We start from the raw sequence: 25,668 nt of genomic DNA on the forward strand, positions 1-25,668 counted from the left end.
AGAAAGTTGTGATACATGGTAAATGATACATAGTAACTTAAAACTGTTAAGAAAAAATAGGGGATAAAAATGGTAAATTTAAAGCTGTTACTAAAACAGCTTAATTTGTGATAACAGATCATTAATCAGCATTAAATCAGCACTTAATTGGATATTAATTTGAAAATCAAAGATTGTATCAGTTATTTAGAAAACAATTGGAGCTGCCGAAATTTTTTTGTTGTTGCAGTGGATTTTTGAAGATGAATACTTCGATTTTGATGAGACATTCCGGAATTTGGGTGAACGAATTGCAGTATGAAAATTACAAAATTGATGGAATCGTTGTTGGAGATTCAATTTCGTTTTCTAATCTCAAAGCAACAATTGCGGCTGAGTTGGACATTGATGTATCAAGGAAAGAAATTGAAATTCGACACATTGTAGAAGGTAACTCCTGTCCGATGAAACTTAAGAACGATATGAGTGTTAAACTATATTTTGAACTGAAAAAAAACGAGCCTGAATTTTCAATATATCCATTATGTATTGACACAATTGAGAAGAATAGTGGTACTGTACATAACTTTGATGGAAGAAGTGGAGAAATAACGTGTGTAGAAGGCACAACAAATGATACACAGGCTTTGGCAATAGTTGAAAATAGCTTATTTGAGACACATGAAAATTCAGAAGTTGGAGTTGCAAATGTTATAATCAATTCAGATATTGTTGATGTGAAGACAGGTCAGATATACAATGATAAAGCAACACTTGTAGATGTGATGACGAAATATAAGATAAAGACCAACTTCAACTGCAAAGTGAAGAGGTCTGATCAACAAAGGTATGACAGTATTTTGATATTTTAATGTATCATGTGTTGTTTTATAATTTAATTAGTACATGAAACATTACTGTTCTATATGAAAACCTGCAAGTTTCATATGTTATTTTATAATCTAATGTATCATCATTTCAGGAATTTGTTTTTGATACATTGAAATAAGTATATTTGATACTTGAAAGTACTACTACTGATATAGTAAGGACTGTATCATTTTAAACAGTCATATCACAAATAGTGGATAAATTTCATTAAAGTTTGATACTTTTCTTAAAAATTGGTTGATACTTTTTGTGTGATTCATTGTTTGATTACTTTAAACATTATTGTTGAATATATTATATATGATGTATTTGATATGTGTATTAATATGCTTAAAAAATGTACGCAGCTATGTGTTGGTATGCTTTTCAGACAAATGTGGTTAGACTATGAAGGCGTCGTGCAGGAAAAAATCTGATATATTCATTGTTAGAAATTTCAATAGTGAACATACGTGCCCGATGAGGGAGAGGGTATTAACCAAAGTCCAAGCAACAGTGGGATTTGTAAGTGGAGTGACAGCTCCAAAATTGGTCAATTATAAACGAATTTATACACCAAGGGATATAATTGATGATATTTGAGAATATTATGGTGTTGAAATATCTTACCAGCAAGCATGACGTGCTAAAGAACGTGCACTCTGAATGATTAGAGGAAAACCATCTGCTGGATATAGACGGATGCCGCGATACATACACATGTTAAAAACTGTGTATCCAGATTCTTATATAAGAATGCATAAGATTGAAGAGGATGAATTTATGTATCTGTTCATCGCCTTAAGACCATTCATTAGGGGATTTAAATACTGCAGACCAGTAGTTGTTGTGGATGGTGCACATCTGAGTGGAGCTTACAAAGGGACATTTGTATCAGCAAGCACACTTGATGGCGCAGGTATTTTTTATTTATAGTAATGATGTCTTTTTATATATTAAGTATCAAATAATATAATGTGTGTGTAATCAGGTTGCATATTTCCATTGACATATGGTGTTGTTGACACCGAAAATGATTGTTCGTGGAAATGGTTTTTCGAACAGTTCAAACATGCATTTGGCGATAGAAAAGATATGTGTGTTGTTTCAGATAGAAATGAGAGTATCATGAAGAGTGTAAGGATTGTGTTCCCCGATGTACCTCATTATGCACGCATCTGGCATCTTTGGAAGAATGTATGTGGAAACTTCAAAAGGAGAAGAAAGGCCATAAGTGATCTATTCTACTCTATGGCCCAGGCATATAGAAAGGAAGATTTTGATAAGTTAATGGCTAAGGTTGATAGAATTGATCACAGGGTTAAGGAGTACCTTGAATATGCAGGTTACGAAAAGTGGTCAAGAGTTCATGCAACAGTAAACAGAGGTAGAATGATGACTTCAAACATTGCAGAATGTATCAATGGTTGTCTTGTTGAAGCACGCCAATTAACTATATTAGAATTCTTGGAAGAGGTTAAAATTCTTTTTGGATCTTGGCATTGCAAAAATAGAGAAGTAGCCTCATACACAAAGGACACATTAGGTAGAAAATTTGAGGAATTGTTGATTATAAACGCGGCTAAAAGTTCAAAAATGGAGGTATGTATCATTATATGATACTTTATATTCTATATATCTAATTCTGTGTATCATTATGCTTTTTTAACATGATTTGGTTTTTAAAAGTTATATATTTAAAATTTTTAATGTACACAGGTTGTTCCATCATCTGAGTTTATTTTCTCGGTTTATGAAAATGGAAGAAGATATATTGTTTGTCTTGAGCGGAAAGTATGTTGTTGTGGTAGATTTCAACTAGATGAGATACCTTGTTCACATGCAATCGCTGTATTGAAAAAAAAGAATGTCACCGATATGAATCCGTATTGCTCTGATTATTACAAGCCTGATGCGTTGGCAAAAACATATGAAATTCCAATGGTGCCAATGCCAGATAAGAAAGATTGGTCAGATCCTAAACACGTGGTAGCTGAAACTGTGTATCCACCTAGATACAGAAGATCATCTGGACGACCAAGAAAAAGAAGAAGAAAGAATGCAGATGAAAAGATTTCGGTGAACACAAACTGTTGTGGACAATGTGGACAAGAAGGGCACAACAGAAGAACTTGTACTTTCTACCCAAAAGAGAAGTGAATTTGTCGTAATGTTTCTATGATATAAAGAATAATTTATCACGTAAACATTTTAATGAATTTCAGATTTAATTACGACTGCAAATTGAACATTTTGTGTTTAGATAAATAAACATACAAACATGTGGTAATTACATTTGAAGTCGTGCTTATGATTATAAATACTTTCTTATTATTGGTGTTGATAAAAATACTTTTGTCAATATTTGTTTTGAATATATAAATCTTATGCTACAGTAAGATAAAATAATGTACATGATACATATGGTTAATCTAGTGTATCATGTACATTTATTGTGTATTTTTTTACACATTGTTTATATAAAGTATCATGTACTTTTAGTGTGTATCATTGGTTTGCATAATGATACATCTCCATTAGATAAAAAATACAAATATATTGTTAATGTTATTGAGTACTTTAGAATGACTATAAATCATGTATCATGTGAATTTATATAATTTAACTTGTGTAATGTTTTTTTTGATATGCTTTTATTGAAATATACAGTAAATAACTTTCCTTTAAAAAAATAATAGCAATTCATATGAATATGCTATTCAATTTACCTAAATATCTTGTAAAATTTAAGGATTAGAGTGTAACATATTGTACATTATACATACGGTTTGGCCAATGTATCAGTTATTTTTAGTGTGTTTCTGGTACATATGTATCATTTGGTTTTGGCAGTGTATCATCTAGATTAAATAAAAAATTTAAAAATCTTTATGTCTATGTTTGATTATAAATACTTTGATTATACTTTATTAAATGATTTAAACCTGGTTTTGTCAGTATATTTATTATGTCTATTTTTAATTAAAAATTTAAAAATCTTTACGTCTATCATTTGATATTTATATCTTCAATATAAACAAATTTGTTACGTAATGTGAAAAAAAATATTCATGGAAATTGACAAAATCAAAAAAATAACATTAAAAAGGATAAAAATAGTTGTTCAATAACATATAAAAATAATAAATATAACATTAAAACATTGTTTTATCATGAAATGCTACGCTATGTGAACTAAATCTTCTTCTGGTGGTGGTGTGACTACGCCCCTGGATTTTGGTGGATCATCATTGTCGCTAACATATCCGCACTTAGCCTTCTCACTTCCATAACTCCACAGCAATGCTCCATATCTTTGACGCAGGTAATCAGGATTAAAATCAGCATAAGATATATTGATTTGGTCACTGATATACTCGGCAAATGCAGTAACATATAACCCACAGTCTCTACAAAAAATACAGAATAAATTAAAAACTTAATGATACATTAAAAAGGGCAAATGAAAAAATTCTTGATACTTACAGGCTATCGCTTTCCTGTGTAGGGATGTCTTGTGCAAATTCTATCATGAAAGGAACTTGAGGCTCCAGAAGTGAGCCATTATTGTTGTCTTTATATGCTTGACAATCAGCAAATTTTGTGCGTTCATTTTCTTCAAAAAATCCACCGTCAAGTAGGTATGAAGGAAGCATTTTAGACAACATCTTGATCTCATGAGGAATTGTTTGTTTCCTTGTGCTAATTGATGAGTCAAAAACCCTTATCAACCTGTTTTTCAACTCAACAACAGCCAACACCCAATGGAATTGTTGATCACAGTTAATTGGGATGTAGACCTCATCTACAAGATGCCATGGTAAAGCAGCTAGTATTCCAAACCCTTTGATGATGTTAATTATTGACCTCTCATGTACAGATACAACTGAAGCGCGATCAATATGTTCTTGTGTAGTAATACTATCATCATCATCGTCCATGTAATATCTATCATAACAGTTTTTTACATGTGACATGAACAAACAGTGGGTTGTTGTGTATCTGTATTGATCCATGCTGCAAAGTTTTGATTTTTTACGAAGGTAGTAAAAAATCACATCGATGTGCTATAAACAAAATGAAAACAGAACAAGAAATTATTTACATCTAAACAATATAAAAAAAGAAATATAATTATGTGAATATAGTATGATACTTTTGCAAATTAAATAGTATGATACTTATACATAATGTATCATTGCTAATTAAATAGTATGATACTTATAGATAATGTATCATGATGTTATAATATAGTTATGACTGATACATATTTCATAAATAGTTTAATATTTTACCTCATCAGACCAACACTTGTTTGGTTGTGACATGGCATAAAACCAATTCTTGTTCATTGGAAAAGCAACAACAAAGTCCATCATCGTAAATCCAAAAGAAGAAGATCTTGATCTGTATTTATCGTCCGATGGGTTCCTGCATATATGATACATAAGTTTTCAATGTATGTACATGATACATAACACTCAATTATTTACAGTTTTTATATAACAAAGTATCATGAATTAGTTGTATATAAAATGATTACGCCTAACACTGAGAAAAAAAATGTATAAAACTTACTTATTGTTATGATTTTTTAGAAGCCCCCTCAACAACCAATTCATGTAATCCTCAATCAGTTTCGGCGAAACTTTATCTGCAATGCCACATCCTTCGAACGGGAAATGGAGTCGAGCCATATCCTTCAATTTCTCTTTTCCCTTTTCGCTTGACCCAAAAGAAGTACAATATGGAGATTTAAACCTTCTCGAAGGCATTCTATTTCTATGCGCAGGAGTGACTGCATCAGTTTTAACAACAATCTCCGTTATTGGAATTTCAGTGGGTAATTGACTGTCGGTCAACAAGTACTGGCTGCTAGTTATATTCTTTGGATCGTAAGAATATAACTGTCTAGCATTGGTAGCATCTTTACCCAAATCTTTGATAAGCGCATCTATTGCTGCTTGAGTTGATGCCGATATTGTTGTTGAAGTTGAAGAATCCTGTATAATATGATGTAATGATTTTTAGAATAAATTTGTGTGTAATGAAATTGTGTGTCATAAATCAAAATTGAAAAATGTACCGATGAATCCGTTGTTGTTTTTTCGGGCAACACATGAGGGATGTTGTGATGAACATTGTCGTCAACGACTTGGTCCATGATATGTTCATTTAAATCTTGGTGCGACTGATGTGCGTCACCATCCTGAATATGCAGTTTTGAAATAAAAACTGTTAATATAATTTGTGTTGATACGTAACATTGATAACAATCACATGATACATAGTATTGATTAAATATGTATGATACATGACAGAATATAAAATGAGAAAAAAAATGATCATGATACAAAGCATTGACTATATGTGCATGATACACAACATACCCAATGTATCATAAACATTACCTTTGGATCACTGACTATTGGTTCACCCTCATTTACGGCAACACCAACACCATCCACATCGACATCCCCTGCATCGTCGACGATATGATGCTCACCATTTTTACCAGAAAAACCACCACCATCCTCAGCTACACCACCCATATCATCGAGATCAATCGGTATTTGCTGAGATGTTTGTTTGTCAGACTGAAATGTGCTTGTATCAGCCTGAAAATTGATGTTCTCTTTGCTAATAGATTGCATCAGCTGGGAGTGATTTGCTTTTATCAAAATAATCAATTCCTCAAATTTCTTGTCAACCTAAAAATTGTAGATACATTTAGGATAAATAAAAGTTTGTTTAAAAATTACAAAATAATTTACTTACGTAAGTTTTCAAATATCCTTTCAACTCTTCAATATGAGGAATTATATTGTTGACATTCTGTGAATCTGCATATCCATGAACATCAGCAGCCGGGTTCTGAGAAACGTCTGGAACAGAACCATGTACATCAGCAGCCGATTTCGGTGACACTTGTGGAACAGAACCATGTACATCATCAGCATTCGAATGTTGAGGCAGACTTGACATGGAAACATGTACATCATCATCCGGTGTCGGAGACACATTTGATTGATCAGGCTATTTCTGTTCTGATACCTTCTTTTTTTGAATAATCGATTTTTTTCTTCTTTTTGACGGTGGTGGAGGAGATGTATCAGACACTCTAGAATATGTCCTCAATAACTGTTCTGGCGGTCTTGTGGAGAAATCATCTAAATCATCTTGCTCGTTTGGTTGTACTAATGGTATTGATGTAGAATGAGCATGTTCAACTTGAGCAATATCAAAAGCTTTAATTTCCTCTGCTGTTGGGACAATGTTTGAACATGCATTCTAAATGTATCACAAACACATAAGATAATTTAACTGTTAGATACAGTAATAATTCATAATGTATCACAAATACATAAATAACGATATTCCATATACAAAAATAAAATTTTACCTTTTGGAAAATGGTGGACATAAGCATTTCAAACTTTGCCTTTTCAGACACAACTCTCCAATTGCATATTCTTGGGATGACATTGCGTTCTCTCGCAGCTATTTCTGAATTTAAATTGGATGCACATTCGTATATCCAAACATTTAGTGCATATGGCATCCCATATAATCGGTACAACTTTTTACTAACGTCAAAATCCTGTCTAAGTGAACCAATTAGTTTGGAAGATGATAGCTGACCCCAAGGAAAATGTTGATATCTACCATCTTCAACCATTAGAAAGTCGACAATAGATATCGTTGTGTTATCAATAGTAGCTAATACAAATGTATGAATAAAGAATAGTATAGACATTTGGAGTGCATCCTGATTGCTCTCCCAATTACCCATCTTAAACCTTTGAACTAGTTGATGCTTTGTAACACTATTGACTGCACCAGGGAAATACTTTTTAAAAAGCATACAATTAGTTTGTTCTGGGTATTTGAAATCATTGGTATTTCCTCTGACCTTAAGTCCTGTTAATAATGCAAAATCATCTATACCAAATTTCAGGACACACCCGTTGGAATGTCTAATATGCAACACATTAGGGTTGCTTTGTTCCAATTCTAAAAGCAATAAGCACTTAGTTATTTGGCCCTGAAAATTACATTTAGAGATGTCTAAAAAGGGTCCAAAAATTGTATCCTTAAACATTTGGATAACATTATTCCCCACGTATTTTTCAAAGTCCTTTAGGAAATTGTTGTTAAAGTTGACAGCAAACCTTATGGGATGTGTTGGTATCTTTTTAATCTTGTACTTCAGTGGCTGCAATTTGAAAATAAAACCGCAAATTGAAACGATATAGAAATATAACTACTAAATAAAACAACTAATAACTTAATGGTACATGGTTTCAGTTTTCAGAATTTCATACTATATGAAAAACATGTGATACATGTCTATAACACGTATCATTGAATTAAATAAAACATTATAACATGTGATACATGTCTAATACATGTATCATAAACAGCGACTAAACAACGTACACAAAGAATCTATATGTATCATCAACTATATCTGATGAAGCATTTATTGAACTTAATGAATGATACATTATAACAAGTTTCAAAACATGTATGAGTAAATCAACTAAACAACTAATACCTTACTGATACATGATATCATACAGGAATTCATACTACATGCAGAACATGTGATACATAGCTACTACATGTATCATTACATTGACTAAACAATGTACACACAGATTCAACATGTATCATCAAGCACAGATTATACTTTATTACACTTATTGAATGATACATTATAATAATTTTCAAAAACCTAATGATACATATAAAATATTATGAAACACAATAAATTCACGTATCAGTTGACCATCTAAAACACTATACACCCTTTTTAAAATGTATCAGCAAGCACACTTGATTCCTTAAAAATTTTACTAATTTAAACAACACCATTTTTAAGTACCAAAATACTAACCCGAGACAATGTAGGCCTAACAACAGTGTTTGCTGCTTCTTTTTTCCTTTTTGGTTGTATTTTTACAACCTTTGATGTTTCGCCATGGTCTTTGTTTGAATCCTTTTGAAGATTCATAGGATCATGCAAAGACTTTTTCCTATTTTCTTTCCAATTATCATCATCGGAATCATATATCCTTCTATTAATTGACGGATCCATTACTATGAAGTAATAGAACAATTAACAAAAACGAAAAAGAGAAGAATATACGAATTGATGATGGATTAACTATAAAAAGGGTCTGAGTTCTTACGATTTAATATTAGGAAGAAATAGTCGAATATGGATTAAGAATAAAAAGAAGAAAATAGAAAAATCTGCTGGGTTGAGAAGATTCAAAGTTATGAAGAAATAGTGGGATGAAGACGATTAAGGAAAAAAAAAGAAGTGAAAGGTGACTTTGGTAAGAACAAAACGGTAGAATGCAGTGGAAGTTACCCTGCTTCCATATTTTTTGAATTTTGAAATTCAAAATTACAAAATTTGTTCTTTTATTTAAATTTAATTAAATTTAATAATTCAAAATTAAAAAGCTGATTAAAAGGTTGAGTGTTTAAATGGAAAAAATTTAAAATTCAAAAACTGATTTAAGAGGTTGAGTGTTTTAATGGAGAAAAAATAGGCATTAAAATTGGTAAATGTGTATTATAGGAGAGAGAGTGTAATGTATCTAAAAACTTACACTAAAATAAAAAAAAAAGGAAATTATGTAATATTTAAAAAAAGTAGGGAAAATTGGAGAATATAAAAATTATAGTTGTGTATTTAAGTTATTTTTCCTTTTTTTTTCGTGCAATACACTTTAATTTACAAAATCTTCTTTATTGCTTCTCAATCATTATCTCTCTTTTTCCCCTTTGATGGGGTGAAGAAGATTGGTTAGGGTTTTGCTGCTTCCAGTTTTTTCAATCAAATTTATGCATAGTTCAATTTTATACTTCTTGTTGTTATGATACTATGTCCAATTCCTCACTTCAATTTTCTTTCATTCATCATTGGTATAAATCTTAAATTTATTTGTTCTTCTGTTGTGACTATGCCAAGAACATATGGTCCAAAATTCTGCAGTGGCAGGGGATACATTGACAAGCACTATCATGGCAAGAGGAGTTGAGTTGGTATAAATCTTAAATTTATTTGGTTATCTTTCCAAATACTTTCACAAAGCTAAAATATTCACTTTTTGCTCACTATGATGTTTGCTCTGATTAGTTCTTTTGAGTTTCTTCTTGTTGGGTCTCTTCGGCTCTTTTTGATTCGGAAATTAAAAGTAAACACAATTTTAAATGTGTACCTTAGTTTTCTACTCTTTTGATATACCGTCTACCTAAGATTTCTACATGCACCTTACTAACCGTTTGATTTACACATGCATTATGTTTCTTTGATAAATTTAATTGTTATAGCCATTAATTAGTGCAAAAGTTGGACCATTTTACAAAAATATAAGATATCAAGTGGATTGTGTATCTAAGTTGTTTGATAATATATCTCAATTAACTTATTTAAAGTTCCCAATTGCCATTTTTCTTTTCGGGCTGCAACACGATTATTTGTATCACGACTAAAGGCATATATGGGAGCATACCAATTTATATTTATCTTGGTGGTTTTGGTTCTACTGGTCAAGATGTAGGCTATTATGTTGTCAATTATGATCTTCCATAAGACGTGCAAGATATTAGAATATTATTTTCTTATGGATATTCTTTTTGGCTTTCTCTTGGTCAATCAAAAAGCAAAACAACAATATGTAGTCATTGTTTTACAACAATAATATGGAATATACCCGGCTTGATTTTCATTTTTATCTTTGCGATTACATTTTACTGTACAATTCAATTTAATTGAGTGTTTGATGAAATATGTGTTTTGCACAACAAATCAGGGTGATTTTATATTTCTCCTTCCATTTTCATTTTGCAGAGGACATGAAATAGCTACCACTAACTTTGATATTTGTTTAACGGAATTAGGATGGAGTATTCCACTATCGGGAAGTGTGAGACAATGCCATCAACAAGATTACTGAATGTAAAGATCAAAGCACTACTTTGCTTTGAACAAGAAAGAATGATATGGATTTGTCACCTACAACTACTCTTTCTTTTTTACAACGATCTTTTGGATTTCAAAATGTTGCAGAGGTTTGGAATCACTACCATTAGATTTTCAGTTGTTTATATTATTTTTCCTTACAACCATTTTCACTAAAACTGAATAGACGATAGTCATGGAATTTCCTGTGAACATGGACTACTTTTGGACAATCTTTTGGATCTACCACACGCTCCTTAAATTAAGGATGGAGTGTCCCAAGGTAGTTATGGACATGGTCATTGTTGCTTATTATCTAGACGTTTAATAATAAATCAATAGTTATTAAAAGAGTGGATTGTTCTTCTATTTGTTTTCATACATTTTCCAGAAAACTTTAACATGATTTATTGGTCCAAGCTCTGAGTTTTAAGACATAAGAAATTCTTGCAAGTTGTGCATTGTGTAATATATGAAGGTCTACGTACTTATGATTTACCTTTTATTTTTATTTCAGCTTGATAAATTTCTTGACTCCTGCATCTGGTGTGCAAAAGATATTGGGATCCGTATACATAGATATGGTCCTTAGACCAACTTGTATGGTTTATCCACCATTGACATCTCAAAGCCAGGCAAATTGGAAATTGGAGGGACAGAGCACCAAGCAATGTTCAACTTCGTCAAATGAATGTTTGACTACCTTTATTATGACAGAAGACACGGTTAATATATCAAATGTCACTGGATTTTTCTCCCCTGCTGAAACACATCCCCTTGATGCAATATGTTCGAGGCATTTGCTGAGCAGGTTGGTTTCTATCCTAAACTTTACTGTGATTACATTAACATCTTATAGAAGTCATTAGTCAGTGACCTCATGAAATATTGACTTGTGCTTGGCTTACATTTTCCCTCTTCTCTTTAAAATTGTATACATGTTTTTTATATGAAGACATATGAATTGTGCTTGGCTAGCAGGATCGCCTACTCAAAGGCACCAATATTTGGAACCTGTCAGTCTCTTACAATAAGCTGTGTTTTGAGGCTGTAAATAGTAGAGCAAAGGAACTACCATTCAGCAGATAAACATAATTACATCAACTACCAAGCTTTACTTTTCAAGATGACTTTGATCTCTTTATTATCAGGTCGCCGTGAAATTCAGTTAAGTTGATGAGAAGCTCTCTCACTTGCTGTAGTTACCATATTTTTTCTTGTGAGAAGATGCTTAAATGATTGCTTCCTCATCACTCTAGAACTAAATTTGTGCATTTCTAATCATTATAGTCGGAAGGGATCGAACTTCCTTATATCGTGCAGGCTCGAGACAATGTCATGCTACAATATCTATGTGACAAGGTGTGCTCAGTGCTCTCTAGCTAAAGAAAATGTCTTTCTATTCTTTAGTCGTATGTTCTTTATCCTCTTCCCAGTGGTCTGCACTTCTGTATACCAAGCCATGTTAGAAGCTAACAAATACATATCTGTACAGAAAATTCCGTACTTTTTTTAAAATTAGATTTTTGATACATAAAATTATTATGGAAATTGATTAATATATCCACTTCACAAATATTTTGGCTACCATTGTAATTGGAAAACTACAGACATTGTGAAACAAGCAAGCACTTGATCCCCAATCCCGTGGGTTTAGTCCTAATTTACCATGTCAAGGTAATAGTACCATTTAGAGATGGTTGGTTTACACTTAACATCCCTAATGGAAATGGTAATCTTGATATGGCTTTCCTATTTGTGTTTGCCACCAAAATGTATATCTCAGGGCACATAGACTACAGAATAGATTCAAAAAAAAAATCTACATGGGAAACATTAGGAATAGGTTTATTCAGAATTCTTTCTTGACTTGGATATTGGGCAAATGTCCATAGTTTCAATTACTATATGACTATTCAAATGGTTGCTGGATCATTGTTCCAGCCCACTAGATGTCCTTTAGTAGTTGCAATGCTAGGGAATTGGGTTTGCAACAAAGAGGTGACTTATAATGGGTATTTAGCATGCTCACACATCTATTGGAAACCTTACGGGGTACATATTCGCATCAATATTATTTGAACTACGGATGGGGTCGGTCAATGATTGTTGCTCATATCCTTATTGATTTTAGTTACATGATAGTGTTCATATTCTTACCTGTTTTATCCGTAATCATTTTGGGTAATAAAGATGAAGTGTTATCGCCAGGAAAAAGAAGACGAGGAATTGAATAAACCTCTCTCAAGATCAAACAGAAAAGAGAATCAGTTGTGGGTTTTAGAGAAGCATAGAGGATTCCAGGAGTCGGGTCATTTGCTTTTTGCATTTTTTGGTTGCTTACACATTTCTCTATCGTGCCTCCGGTACTATATTCGCCATACAAATATGCTAACTGTTCTACATTTGTCATATTGGATATGTCGTCTTGTTGTTTTCTTACTCTATTATGTAAAAGTGTATCTTGATCCTTTTGTGACGATACTTGTCCTGAGGAATCTAGTAACTTATCAACATTGTTTGATGTCAAAGGGGTAGTAGGTGGAATCCTCATAGGTCATGTATCCCAGCTCCATGCCTATTTCAAAGCTACGGACACATCTCCGTGATATAAACATTATTCTCATAATAGCCTAACATGTGTATTAGAGGAGAACTTAACCTTTTGAATACTTTCAGGAAATGAATTTGAAATAAAATAAAGACCACCTTGTCAGTACACATTTCACTTCCATCTATAATTTCCATCATCCGATTCTCCTTCTAGCTTCTCCATTTATTGATTCGATTTCTCAATATGAATAGTTTTTTCTGTGATTACGTTGTAATGTGGATGTATAATTCAATTAATCATCATTAAGCTTTATTGAGGCTTAACAACTTATTCTTGTGTATTTGTTTAATTACTTGTAACTCCTGACATTCTTCTCTTGAACATGTCATTCGAGGAGCTTTGAGATTTTCCATTTTTGCTACACTAGAAGTTTGTTCCTATACAATATAACTGGTTTTCCATTCTATTTTTTCTCTAAAAAGATTACAGTGGCGTTTTACCCTTTTTGCTTAGGAATATTGCTTCAAATGTCTTGCAGAATTTTACAGGAGATTCTTCAAATGATTAGAAAATATTTATTGGACATCATATTTGGCAAATATTTATGGAACATGAAGCCCGTGATATTGCTACTTAAGGTTTAAGGTAAGCATAGATTACCACTCTAACCTGTCTTTGCTGGTAGATAGATGTAATGTGGTCGCATTGGTTATTTCACTGAATAGTAACTAATTTGGAGTCAGTAGTAAACTTCTAAAAGATTCATAACCTTTGGCATATCAGTTGGTATCAGCTGTCGAGCAAAATTTGTTCAAAATATTATAGTCTTCATGTATGATGACAAGCATTGCTTAATGAAGAGAATCCAAGATCAGAGTTCTCATTATAATCCTGCTGGTGAGGATGTTTACAAAGGAGTCTCTAAGGTAGGTGTTTCTTGTGATTGTTTAGTATGTTCCTAGCTCAATTTTTTTCGTCAATACACCATTTTAGCTAAAGATGGAATGTCGTATTTGTAGTATTAATGGGAGCAGCTTTCGTTGTTGGTTTGTTTTTGACCTTCTAGATATATTGTTTATGTGTGTATTTATTATGGTTCAGGTTGTATATTATTAGAGACATCGGAGGGTGGTGGAGAAAGAACACATAATAGTGTTATGCCTATATGACTTATGAAGACATTCTCGGGCATAAACTTTTAAACAAACTTTTTGCAGTTGTGTATATGTTCATGTTGCCACTACTTTAAAGTGTAAAATGTTGGGAGCACGGGCAACACTCATCTAGTATATACTAGATTTCACAGTTTCAGAACTAACAAGGTTATTACCAGAATCACAAATGTAAATATTAATGGAGAGTGAAAAGGACTAGTAGATATGAAGGATAAATAATAAATTTGCATGATTATTTTATTTTAAAGATTATTTGGGTTATTAACATCTTTTGTGTTGCTACATTTTTCATATTGTTAATGATATTTTAATTTATTTGGAGAATCATTGAAAATTACTTTTACTCATTTTTTAGTAATAAAATTATAAAATCAAAGATAATATATACACTACAAATATCCATAAAGATTACGCTTTATAATTTGAGATTGACACTTTTATGCCTCAACTCACACTCCCATTTTTAAAACACGGGCTCCTTGGTAAGTAGTGGTACTGGAATCTCTAAGGGAAGACTTAATGAAGCCTGAGGGAATTGAAAGCCCACATGAATCAAATCCTAAGGGCACCTACGCTCTTGAAAGGCCAAATTAAAATAAGTACATCGAGTTATCTTTGCGAAGACAGCGCGATAACAAGGCCTATTTCAAAGATGTTTATTTGTATCGAATAAAATTAAATTAATCTAGCTAGAAAAAGGAGAGAGGAAGGATATATATATATATATATATAAATAGAAGTTAAAATTCAATAACATCTCAAATCTTATGTTTTCCTCTTGAGCCTTCATTATTTTGTCAAGATTGGCTTCATGTGTAACTAGATTAGGCATCCTTAGAAACTCAGGAATACTTTTCGAATCTTTCCTTAACTTGAGTTTCAGTTGGACAAAAGATAACTTCTTTCGGACAAAAAATAATTAGCGCAAGTGGGACATCACACAAAATTGATAATTCTTGTGCTTTTTAATTAGACAAACTTGTTATTTTTTTTATAAAAGGGATTTGTTCTGTCACTATCATCAATTAATTCCCTATCATTAGACATATTTTGTATACACTCAATAAAAAAAGGAACACTTTATTTGAGAGAAAAGAGACTATGATTGAGCAAGTGAAATGAAGAATATAAATTTATTTATATAGATGTCTAAGAATGTTATTACCATATAATTAAGTATATTATTTATGTATATTCTTAAAAAAAAACCATTTATAGTTTTGAAAAACATAATTCATGAAGCAGATTTAGTTCCAAGAATTTTATTTTTTTGTATTTTCTTAAAATGTTAAATTTTTAATTGTGATTTTGAAAAGTATAATTAATAAAGCAAATTTGTTTCCAAGTGAATATTTATAAATAAATAAATAAAAAGCTAAAAGTCCAGGTGTGATTTTGAAAATAATAATTATTATGGTTTCCAAGTGAATTTTTTCATGTTTTTTCTTAAAATGTTAAAAGTACAATTATGATTATGGAAAGTATAATCCATGAAGCAGATTTGGTTTTAAGTGAATACTATATTTTCTTAAAATCCAAGAAATTCAATTGTAATTTTAGAAAGATCAAACTACGAAATTACCATTCCTTAAAGTCTTGTCTTCGAATAATTCCAACTGTTCAAATGCTTAATCACATATGTGTACGTATTTGTAAGTACGTAACCATATTGATAATTGATATACTTCAATTTCGATCCAAAAGTCAACCTCAACCCTTCAAGGTCAAAATTGTAGTTTTTTATTTTAAAAGAAAAAGAATCTGATATACTCCTTAACTTTGTTATTTAGAATTGATATATCCTTTATTATGAAAGTAACTCATATATACCTCTACTGGTACAGAAATAGCTCACATATACCCTTTTTCTCTAATGGAAGTGAAAAAATTAATTTTAATTTAATTTTTTAATAGTATTTTAAACACAATATGTCTCATATGGGTATGCTTAATCCTCCTCAGACATATATTTTTTTACTTTCTTTTTGTCTTAATTAGATTTATTATTTTGATGGTCAAATTTATTTATCTTACACTAATATTCTTGTAAAATTCATTATAGATGACCCAAAAAAATTTCAAATACAAAAACTAAATTATAAAATAGTTGAAAAAAAGTTTTAAATTATAATATAGCCAAAAAAAATTATTTTAATTTTTTTCTTACATTAAGGAATAAAAGAAAAAAATAACATAAGAATAAGAAACTCAAATAATGATAATCAAAAAAGTCAAAAAAAAATATGTATGAAAAAGATTAAAATCTACCTTGAACTTTGCTAGAAGGATCATCTATACCCCTAAATGATTTTGAACAATCTAGTTCTAACTAGCATGTGAAATAATATTGTAACGGTAGGGGTATACGTGAGCCGTTTGTATAATGGTAAGGATATACATGAGTCACTTTCATAACGAGGGGCATATCAGCTCCAGATGACAAAGTTAAGGGTATGTCAAACTATTTTCCCTATTTTAAAATCAACTTACCCATCGTACAAGGATCTCAAATCTCAAATTTCCTATTAAAAATCGAATTTGAAACAACCTCCAAATCAAAGAAAAATGATTTCTAAAGCTAGAAATTTCCCTCAAATTCTACTTTTAAATTACGATAAAAACAAATAATTAGTGAAATAGCAAAAAAATATCTCCTTAAAATTGCCCAAAACTGAAGTCCAACACTCAAAATATTCTTTCAAATGATAATACTATTTAATATATATATATATATATATATATATATATATATATATATATATATATATATATATATATATATATATATATATATATATATATATATATATATATGTATATATATATATATATATATATATATATTGATTTTTAGGTATTACCAAAAATATGGTACAACAGACGTGGGACAAACACTAAACAAACTCTAAAGATATAATATTTGACTATAAAGAAAGATATCAAAAATAGAGTAAAGACACCACAAACACAACTTTCTTCCTCGACTCCATTTACCAAAAAATAACTCTGGAATCAACACATAAAACTCATCAGAAATGTCATGACCCGAGCCTACACCCTGAAGGAGATCGACACTTGAGAACTATTGATGGTCCCCTAGCGAATTCTCATCATGGTTGACTATGCACGGAAGACTAACTCAAGCATATGCAAACATCAAACTGAAAAAATTGTTTAACAACAATTTACTGAATCACATAACTCTCTAATATTGAGTAAAAACATAAGGTTTGAATAAAATATCTGAAATTGAATGTTGAAGGACTAATCAAGAATGTCTATCTATGAAACATACATTGTATAAAAATAGTTGTAAAGACGAGAACCACAACAACTCAAAACTCTACTACACTAGCAAATCATAAAGGTGGAGTCACCTAAGAGCAAGTGTAACAGACTGGAAACTTGTAGGCTTAACTAGAGCTTGTTGTAAGTGTTAAAGTCGTAAAATTTGCTTCTTCTACTTAGAATGAAGATTTAGAGGTTAAACGTCAAGGTACAACCCCCCCCCCCCCCAAAGGACCAAGCAAGGATCCTTAAGGAGAACCCTAGAACTCCCCTCAAAACTGCCCAAAATAATGACCCACGGAAGGACCTACGCCCCATAAAGTGGTCCTCTCTCCATGGATGAAGGACTCGCGGATCAAGAAAATTTTTCAATGATGCAGACCCCAGCCTATGCTCCACCAGTACGGGTCTCGGGTCCACGCCCCTTAAGTGGTGGTCGTGGATAAAGTCTGCAAGTTGTCCCATTATTGTTAAATTTAAAGGTTGCTTAGGTAATTTCTATTTTAGTTAGTATTAAGTGAGGTCATTTTGTATAGTGTTGATACACCTATATAAGCCTTTTTAAGTCATTACGAACTCATTCACTTCAAACAATCCCAAAAACCCAAATCAATAGACCAACTTTTTTCAAATATTTTTCTCTAGAACTCCAAGGAAAAAGAAGAAGAATGTGGAAGCTAGGGTTGAAAATCAAGACTTCCTCCTCAAATTCGTGGGAAAAGCTAGGTATGGTATCTCTTTATCTATGGATAGAATTCATCCATAGAGCCCCTTCAAAATCCCCAATTTCAAAGCTAAGAATTCCAAAAGTTAGAATTTGACTTCAATCTCATGGATTCTTTTCAAAATCGTTCTTAATGATTGAAGCATTTTCATTTATGGATATATTGATTATTTTATATGGGTTTTATGTTGAATTCACCAAGAATCCATTGAGTCCCCTACTTTTGCCCCAATTGTGAAGATGAATCTCCAATCATACTTATGGTTCCATCCTACATTTTGGGTATTGTAGCATGTTGATCCAGATGAGTGTATAATAGTTGTTTATGATTGATTATGATGTAATTACATGATTTTAGTATGATGATACATATATTCTTGATTAACTTAAGATTCAAGGGTGAAATTGATAAAGTTTAGTGTTATTCCATGAAAGAGGAAATTGAGGGCTAGATGTGACCTTCTAAGATTGATGAATTTCTTTATAAATTGCTTGAGATTAGAGCATCCAGACATGAATTGCTTAAAAGTGAAGCTTGTAGACATGAATTTATTAGATTAAGGTTTATATGATGGATTATGGTTTAGTAGAGTTGATGTTGGGTTTACATGATGCTGTATGACTATAATTGGTCAAGAATGAAGCATATGTTTATATTATCATTTGAATTAGACATACATGATGAACATGTGAAGTATTGCTTGAGAGTAAGGCTAGTAGCATGAAGATGATTTATAGGGATATAAGGGTAAAAGCTAATATAAATGAGCTAAGAATGTTAAGACTTTAAGAGGGAAGTTTTTATGTACGTTGAATTGTATATGTCATTATTGTGGAAAGACTTTACGCACATGACCTATAATATGAGTACATGATAATTGAACTACTTGAATTATGATTATATTCATGTCTAATGTAGTAAATTTTAGATGTGTTGATTTAATGTGATCTATGATCCTTGAATGTAGTATATGAAAGACAGAACATATAAGCGACCCCTTGAACTTGCACAATTTTTCCTTTTAGACGATCCTTCATATTGAACACTTAAACCACTCAAAAAGTGTACCTATCAAATACACGTGGCCGACTTGTCACCTGTCGTTTGAGGCATTTATTTTAACATGAAGCGCGTGACATTACACACTTCCTACGTGAAAAAATCTTATCTACGTGGTAAAACACCCAACCCCACACCTAACCCCTTAGTCATTCCCCTAAATCCCTAAAATTTATTTTGGAAAAACCCTAGAATTTCATTCACGATTCCCGCTCAATGTGGCCGATTCTCTAAGAAAACCTTGCAGTCATCTCTCTAATCTTCATGTATTCTTCTTACGGCGTGCTCGATTGAAGAAACTAATTGTTGTTTTTGTGTTCTACGGCTGATTAGAGAAAGCTAGGAGATTTTGTGCTGTAAAAATCTTGAGAAGTAAGTTCATTTTCGAATATTGTTGAATTGCAGTTTCCCCTTTAAATGTAGCGTCTATTTTTGTATGTTAGTGGAGTGATAATGTTTTGTACACATGTGAATAAAGTTGATCTTTTTAGGATTTTCTTGTCAGTAATTTGTCGACTTTATTTGAATTTTTTAGGGAATATCATGGATATTATTATACTTACTCATTTTCATTATGGGGGTAAATTTGTAAAAGACACATCTGGTGAAGGTCCACTTACATGGGGGAAAGTGAAGTGGAATATGTAGATATCGATAAAAACCATTTTTCCTTAATGGAATTACATTTTTATACTAGAGATCTGGGGTATGTTACTGTGGGTGTGTTTTATATAAAAGACCCTACAAGCAATAAATTTGTCTTAGTGGATAATGATTTCAGTTTACTAAAACTTATAGAAGACCTAGGTGATAATGACTATTTAGACTTGTATGTTGAACATGTTGTGGATGATGTAGAGGTTTTTAAAGATGGGGTCCCTACAGCTTATCTTTGTGGGCCAATAATTGGTGAAAGTGTTAACAATGATGGGGTAGAAAACTCACATAATATTGATGTAGATAGAGGGTGTAACCCCTAGAAAATTCAAGACGAGTCTTAGAGCCTAACATAGGTTCCATATGGACTAAGCACTATTTTAAGACCTATTTCAATGAATATAGGTCATTTAAGAAGTTTAAGAACTAAAACATAACTAGTTCTAAGGGGTACTAACGTGTCAAAGCCTATTTGACTAACTTTTAGGAGTCAAAAATCCATGAAATTAGGAGAAAGGGTGTATAATATGTGTTTAATATAATTCATGGTCGAAACTTACGGGTACGACTCCCCAATGACCAACCAAGGGCCCTTAAGGAGGACCCTTGCAAGTTGATGTCAACACTGCCTAGGCAGTGTGCACCGACGAGATGCAGACAACGGTCCGTGTATGGATCGACGGGGCATCGTTGCCAACCATTTATCCATACTTAAAAAATGGAAGTCCTCCACCTGCACCAGTCTCTAACCAAGACGACGATTGTGCAAGACGGAGGGGGGGACCAATAGTCGACTCACAGATGGCCCGTCGACGGGGTTCCGTCTGTGAGGGTCAAAGTTTTCCTGCATGTTTTAATGTTGGTTTATTTGATTAGTTAAGGGGTTAGGAGGTTAATTAGGGATGTAAGTGAGTGTAAATAAGTTAATTAACTTCCCCTATAAATTCCCCAACCATCATTAATCTAAACACAACTCACCAAAATAAACTTTCTTCCTTCTCTCTTCTTTCTCTCTCTATTTGGAAGCCACCATTAAAGACAAGCTAGGGGGAGGTTTTAGGGGCTGGAAATGGACGATTTCACCATCAAATTTTTGTCAAACGTTAAGGTATGGGATCTAATTCACCTTTGAGACTCTTTCCTCAAAAGGTTCCCTCAAAATGGATTTCAAAAGTTGAGTTTTCATATCGGTTTCATCCAATTACGAAATTAATGTTGTGAACTGGGTTGTTTATGATTTCTTTAGGATATAATGGATATATAAACATGTATTTTAACTTAATTATGATCAATTGTGATGGTTTGGCTCAAATTGAAGAATATGATCCTTAACCCTTAACGCTAGGTTTGATCTTGATGTAATAAATTGGATTGTGATTGATTCAATTAATTTAATTATTAGTTAAATCACTATTAGATGATGTTGTTACACAAATCATGAAAAAGTTAAGATGAATTGTAGTCTTCCATAATAGTTTTTGAGAAGTGATTTAGGTTATGAGAAGTGACCTAATTATCTTGTCTTAAGCTTTGAGTTAGTATTGAATTATTTTGTAGTGGTTCTTCTAGTCTTATTACCATGTTGGATATTGAATTATGTTGATGTGATGACCTAGTCGGGTTGAGTTATGGGGTGATGGTAAGACCCTTATGATGAACTGTGAAGGAGACTTGGTAAGTCTTAGAATCTCTATTTGTTACTTCCAATTGTGATTAATTGTGGTTAAGTCATGATGTTATATTGGAGTATGCCTTATATTAGGATGATAGGGTGGTATTATGTGCCTTGTATTAGGATGTTAGGGTGGTATGATGTTGAGTTGAAATGTCTTGATTATGGTTGTGAGGTTGATTAAGATGTAAATGCTACAAGGATGGTGATGTATACCAATGTGCCTTATTATGAATTGATATGTAATGTGTTAACCTCAACTATATGAATTGTGATGAAAGGATTTATACTATACAATTCTTATTGAGCTATTGGTGATGTTGATTATACAAGGGGTAAACCCTGTGACCTAAATTAAGCTATGGTTGATAATTAAAGGCTTAAAGACATTTCAAAAAGGGAATCTAACTTAGCACCGAGTGAACTAGATTGAGTAGTTTCCCTTCCCACATAGGGAAGGTAGGAGCACTAAATTACTCTTGAGATTGGACACTACAATGCATGGAGCATAAAGAGGGTCCCAACTATATCTCCTAGTTCTTGAACTATGTTGCCCCCATAGGAATACTAGCTAGTGGATTCACGTAGTTGCTATGTTTTATGTTTTGGTAATACCTTTGCAAGTAGTCCGCCTTCTTTCGGTGTAGGTTTTCATGACACTGGATTTCACACTAGCTTATGTGGTCTATGTCGGTTAGCGCAAGATATTCCCAAAAGGTAAAATGAACTAAAGAATTGAACTCTAACTAGGATAACCTAAGGGGTCTAACTTAGTCTAGGTAGGGGTATGTGACTCTACCTAAGCATTGCACTAGTTAGACTTGAGGGGAGTCTGAGGAGGACTTATATATGTTTATGTTATGATGATATATGATATGTACATGATGAACTTTGCACATTGTTGATACTACATGTTGATTAGTTCACTTATGAGTATGTGTTGTGTTGTATTCTTATAATAAGATGAAGTGTATATCTAAATTTGATATTACATGAAGTCGGTCATTGGTTATGGTATATTGTTGAAGCTACTTGATTGAGTAAAGTTGTGGGGATTTGCTTGGTCATTGCACTTGTTGACTTGATAAGGATTCATGAGTAGTTGTATTGCTTATTATGATATGATTGACTCTTATTCATGCTTGTGATGTTATTCCTTGATGATAGGGTTGTAGTAAATCATGGGTTCAAGTATGTTGGGATACATTTTACTTGTTTGAGTTAGTAAGCATATTTGGTTGGTTGGTATGACTTTTTTGATTTTGCATTAGACTTTTAAAAGGTAACAATGACATGTTTTGATTAAATGTCCCCTTTTAGCATGTTTTGCTCTTATATGTGCATATGGTCTCATACTTAGTACATGTGGAGTACTAAACCCATTTCTTCTTTTTCCCCAAACATTTTAGATTTCGATCATTGAAAACTCATTCGAGATGACATGAAGAAGGTTTGGATATTCTCTATCATCCAAGTGGGTAGGTCTTCACTTTTCAAGGGCGATGTCAATATCTTGCCTATGAAGTTCCTTTGTTTTTCTAAGAATTTTACGTTCTTTCCACTTTCATTGTGTACGACTTGTATAAGTCTATATGTGGCTTCTTTACATTTGATGTAGGGTTATGCCCAACTTGTGATGATCGTTTAGATGGTATGAGATGAGACAATCTTTGAGACTATTCGCTATTTTAAAGTATATGTATATTCAATAAAAGTAGAAGGATATGTAACCTTCCTTTTCGAAGAGTATATGTATACTCGATACGTATATATTATGTGTATGTTGAGGTCTATGTAAACCTCCAAGTAGATGTAATAAAAAGTTTAAATTTTTCTGCATTTTCAACCTATGAATGTAATGACATGAGACTATAAGGCTAGTCTTAGTCCTCAAAGAGGACGACGACGCCACTTACGTCTAGGGGGTAAACCCGAATGTGACAAAGGGGACCAACAAAGAGCTACTCAATCTGAGAATATTGATACTGAAGTTGGTGTGTATGAAGAGTTACAGTAAGTTGCCCAATCTGAGAATATTAATGTTGAAATTGGTGTAGATGATGCATCAGATCTTGAAGGTGTTGAAACTGATTGGAATTGCAGTGATGATTCACAAGAGTATGAAGATGACTCAGAGATTGATGAAGAGTTGAGAAATCTTAGAAATGAAAGGAGAACCAAATTGCTGGTTAAAAAACCAATTCCTACAGAGGAAATAATTGTTGGAGTCGCTGATGTTGATATGGATTTGAAGACATTGGAAGGAACCAAACTGCTAGGTCTGTTACAAGATTGGGTTGGGGGGGGGGAAGATGAACAATATATTGGTAGTTCAGAACTAGATAGTGATGATCGTTGGGATGAATTAGATACTAAAGTTGTGGAAGGTGTTGATTTACCAGCTAGAAGAAAAAGTAAAAAGGTTAGATTTGATCCTGATTGTGTAGTTGCTATATTTGAGCTTGGTATGGTATTTGAAAATGCTATAGAATTTAGAAAGGCTATAGCAGAGTATGCTGTGGAATATTAAGTCAAATTAAAATTGAGGCCTAATGAAAAACATAGAGTTAGAGTTAAATATCAACATAAAAAATGCAAATGGTTATTGTATGCTAGTCTAGACAAAGACTCTGGTGACTTTATTGTTAAGAACTATTATCCAGTTCATCAGTGCTCTACCATAAAAAAGAAGAAGTTGTGTACATCTAACTTTATTGCAAATAAGTTTAGGGACAAAATAGTTTCTCAGCCTCATATAAAGTTGTGGGAAATTCAAGAGTTGGTAAAAAAGGAGACAAGATTGTATGTTGGAAGAAATCTTTGTTATAGGGCAAAATTGATGATTCTTAAGATGTTTATGAGTGATTAGAAGATGGAGTTTTCAAGGTTGTGTAATTATGCAGACATGATAAAACAAATTAATCTTCGTAGGTCATGTTGGGTGAGACAGACAGAGAATCTACTCCAGGAAAAAAGTTATTTGTTTACTTTTATGTTTGTTTTGATTCATTAAGGAGAGGTTGGTTGGAAGTATGTAGAAAAATCATTGGTTTTGATGGATATTTTCTGAAGGGTGCTTGCAAGTGTGAATTATTGGTTGCAGTTGGTAGGAATGGAAATCAAAAAATGTTTCCAATTGCTTGGGCAGTTGTTGATCAAGAAACAAAGCACAATTTAAGTTTCTTCATCAATTTCTTGATACAAGATCTAAACTTAGACACTGGACATGGATTAATGTTAATTTTATTTATTTTGATCTCATTGTCTATTTATTTAATTATTACTACTCATAAATTATTATGATATGTAGGGTCTTGTAGCAGTCATAATGGAGTTGCTGCCAGATTGTAAGCAAAGGATGTGTGCTAGACATATTTGGTCTAATTGGTAGAAGACCTAGAGAGGAGAAGAAAGAAGAAAACAATTCTGGAGATTTGAAAAATCAAGTTTTGAGGTAAAATTTCAAGGTGAAATGGACAAACTTGCTAATAAGAACATCTGTGGGGACTTGTTAAATTATGAAAGGAAGACATTGTGTAAAGCATATTTTAAGGAGCATATTAAGTGTGATATTGTTGAGAATAATATGTGTGAGACATTTAACTCTTGGATATTAGTTGCTAGGCATAAATCAATTATCACCATGTTAGAGAAGATTAGACATAAGATAATGGATAGAATGTGGAGATGATAAAATTTGTTGACACTTG

The 25,668-nt window shown here is 32.3% G+C and overlaps 4 protein-coding genes and 1 long non-coding RNA gene across 7 annotated transcripts; 3 read left to right on the forward strand and 2 right to left on the reverse strand.

Moving 5' to 3' along the window:
- Positions 1–2,100: 2,100 nt before the first annotated feature.
- LOC138347667 (uncharacterized) lies at positions 2,101–3,009 on the forward strand. Its single transcript, XM_069295970.1, has 2 exons — positions 2,101–2,451; positions 2,569–3,009. Exons 1-2 carry the CDS (start codon positions 2,101–2,103, stop codon positions 3,007–3,009), a joined length of 792 nt encoding a protein of 263 aa, XP_069152071.1.
- A 941-nt stretch (positions 3,010–3,950) lies between these two features.
- On the reverse strand, positions 3,951–4,505 carry LOC138347668 (uncharacterized). Its single transcript, XM_069295971.1, has 2 exons — positions 4,336–4,505; positions 3,951–4,259 (listed from the first exon to the last, which is right to left on the reverse strand). Exons 1-2 carry the CDS (start codon positions 4,503–4,505, stop codon positions 4,031–4,033), a joined length of 399 nt encoding a protein of 132 aa, XP_069152072.1. The 3' UTR covers positions 3,951–4,030.
- A 1,673-nt stretch (positions 4,506–6,178) lies between these two features.
- Positions 6,179–8,071, reverse strand: LOC138347766 (uncharacterized). Its single transcript, XM_069296069.1, has 3 exons — positions 7,253–8,071; positions 6,628–7,140; positions 6,179–6,560 (listed from the first exon to the last, which is right to left on the reverse strand). Exons 2-3 carry the CDS (start codon positions 6,832–6,834, stop codon positions 6,195–6,197), a joined length of 573 nt encoding a protein of 190 aa, XP_069152170.1. The 5' UTR covers positions 6,835–7,140; positions 7,253–8,071; the 3' UTR covers positions 6,179–6,194.
- A 1,560-nt stretch (positions 8,072–9,631) lies between these two features.
- Positions 9,632–14,822, forward strand: LOC104646456 (chlorophyllide a oxygenase, chloroplastic). Of its 3 annotated transcripts, XR_011220057.1 has the most exons (8): positions 9,632–9,909; positions 10,768–10,938; positions 11,346–11,639; positions 11,810–11,995; positions 12,119–12,190; positions 13,921–14,027; positions 14,166–14,308; positions 14,484–14,822. XR_011220057.1 is itself a non-coding variant. In XM_069295159.1 (6 exons), exons 1-3 carry the CDS (start codon positions 10,769–10,771, stop codon positions 11,880–11,882), a joined length of 537 nt encoding a protein of 178 aa, XP_069151260.1. In that variant the 5' UTR covers positions 10,718–10,768; the 3' UTR covers positions 11,883–12,190; positions 13,921–14,027; positions 14,166–14,308; positions 14,484–14,822. The 3 variants fall into 3 exon arrangements, 1 of the variants encoding a protein (XP_069151260.1); XR_011220056.1 differs by having other exon boundaries at positions 11,810–12,190; XM_069295159.1 differs by lacking the exon at positions 9,632–9,909 and having other exon boundaries at positions 10,718–10,938; positions 11,810–12,190.
- Positions 14,823–18,416: 3,594 nt separating this feature from the next.
- LOC112941092 (uncharacterized) lies at positions 18,417–23,797 on the forward strand. The gene is made up of 2 exons (XR_003246029.1): positions 18,417–18,571; positions 23,368–23,797. It is a non-coding gene; the product is annotated as an uncharacterized lncRNA (long non-coding RNA).
- Positions 23,798–25,668: the final 1,871 nt, after the last annotated feature.

This window comes from Solanum lycopersicum, chromosome 3 (assembly GCF_036512215.1).
Source record: "Solanum lycopersicum chromosome 3, SLM_r2.1".
In the NCBI taxonomy this organism is placed as follows: Eukaryota; Viridiplantae; Streptophyta; class Magnoliopsida; order Solanales; family Solanaceae; genus Solanum; species Solanum lycopersicum.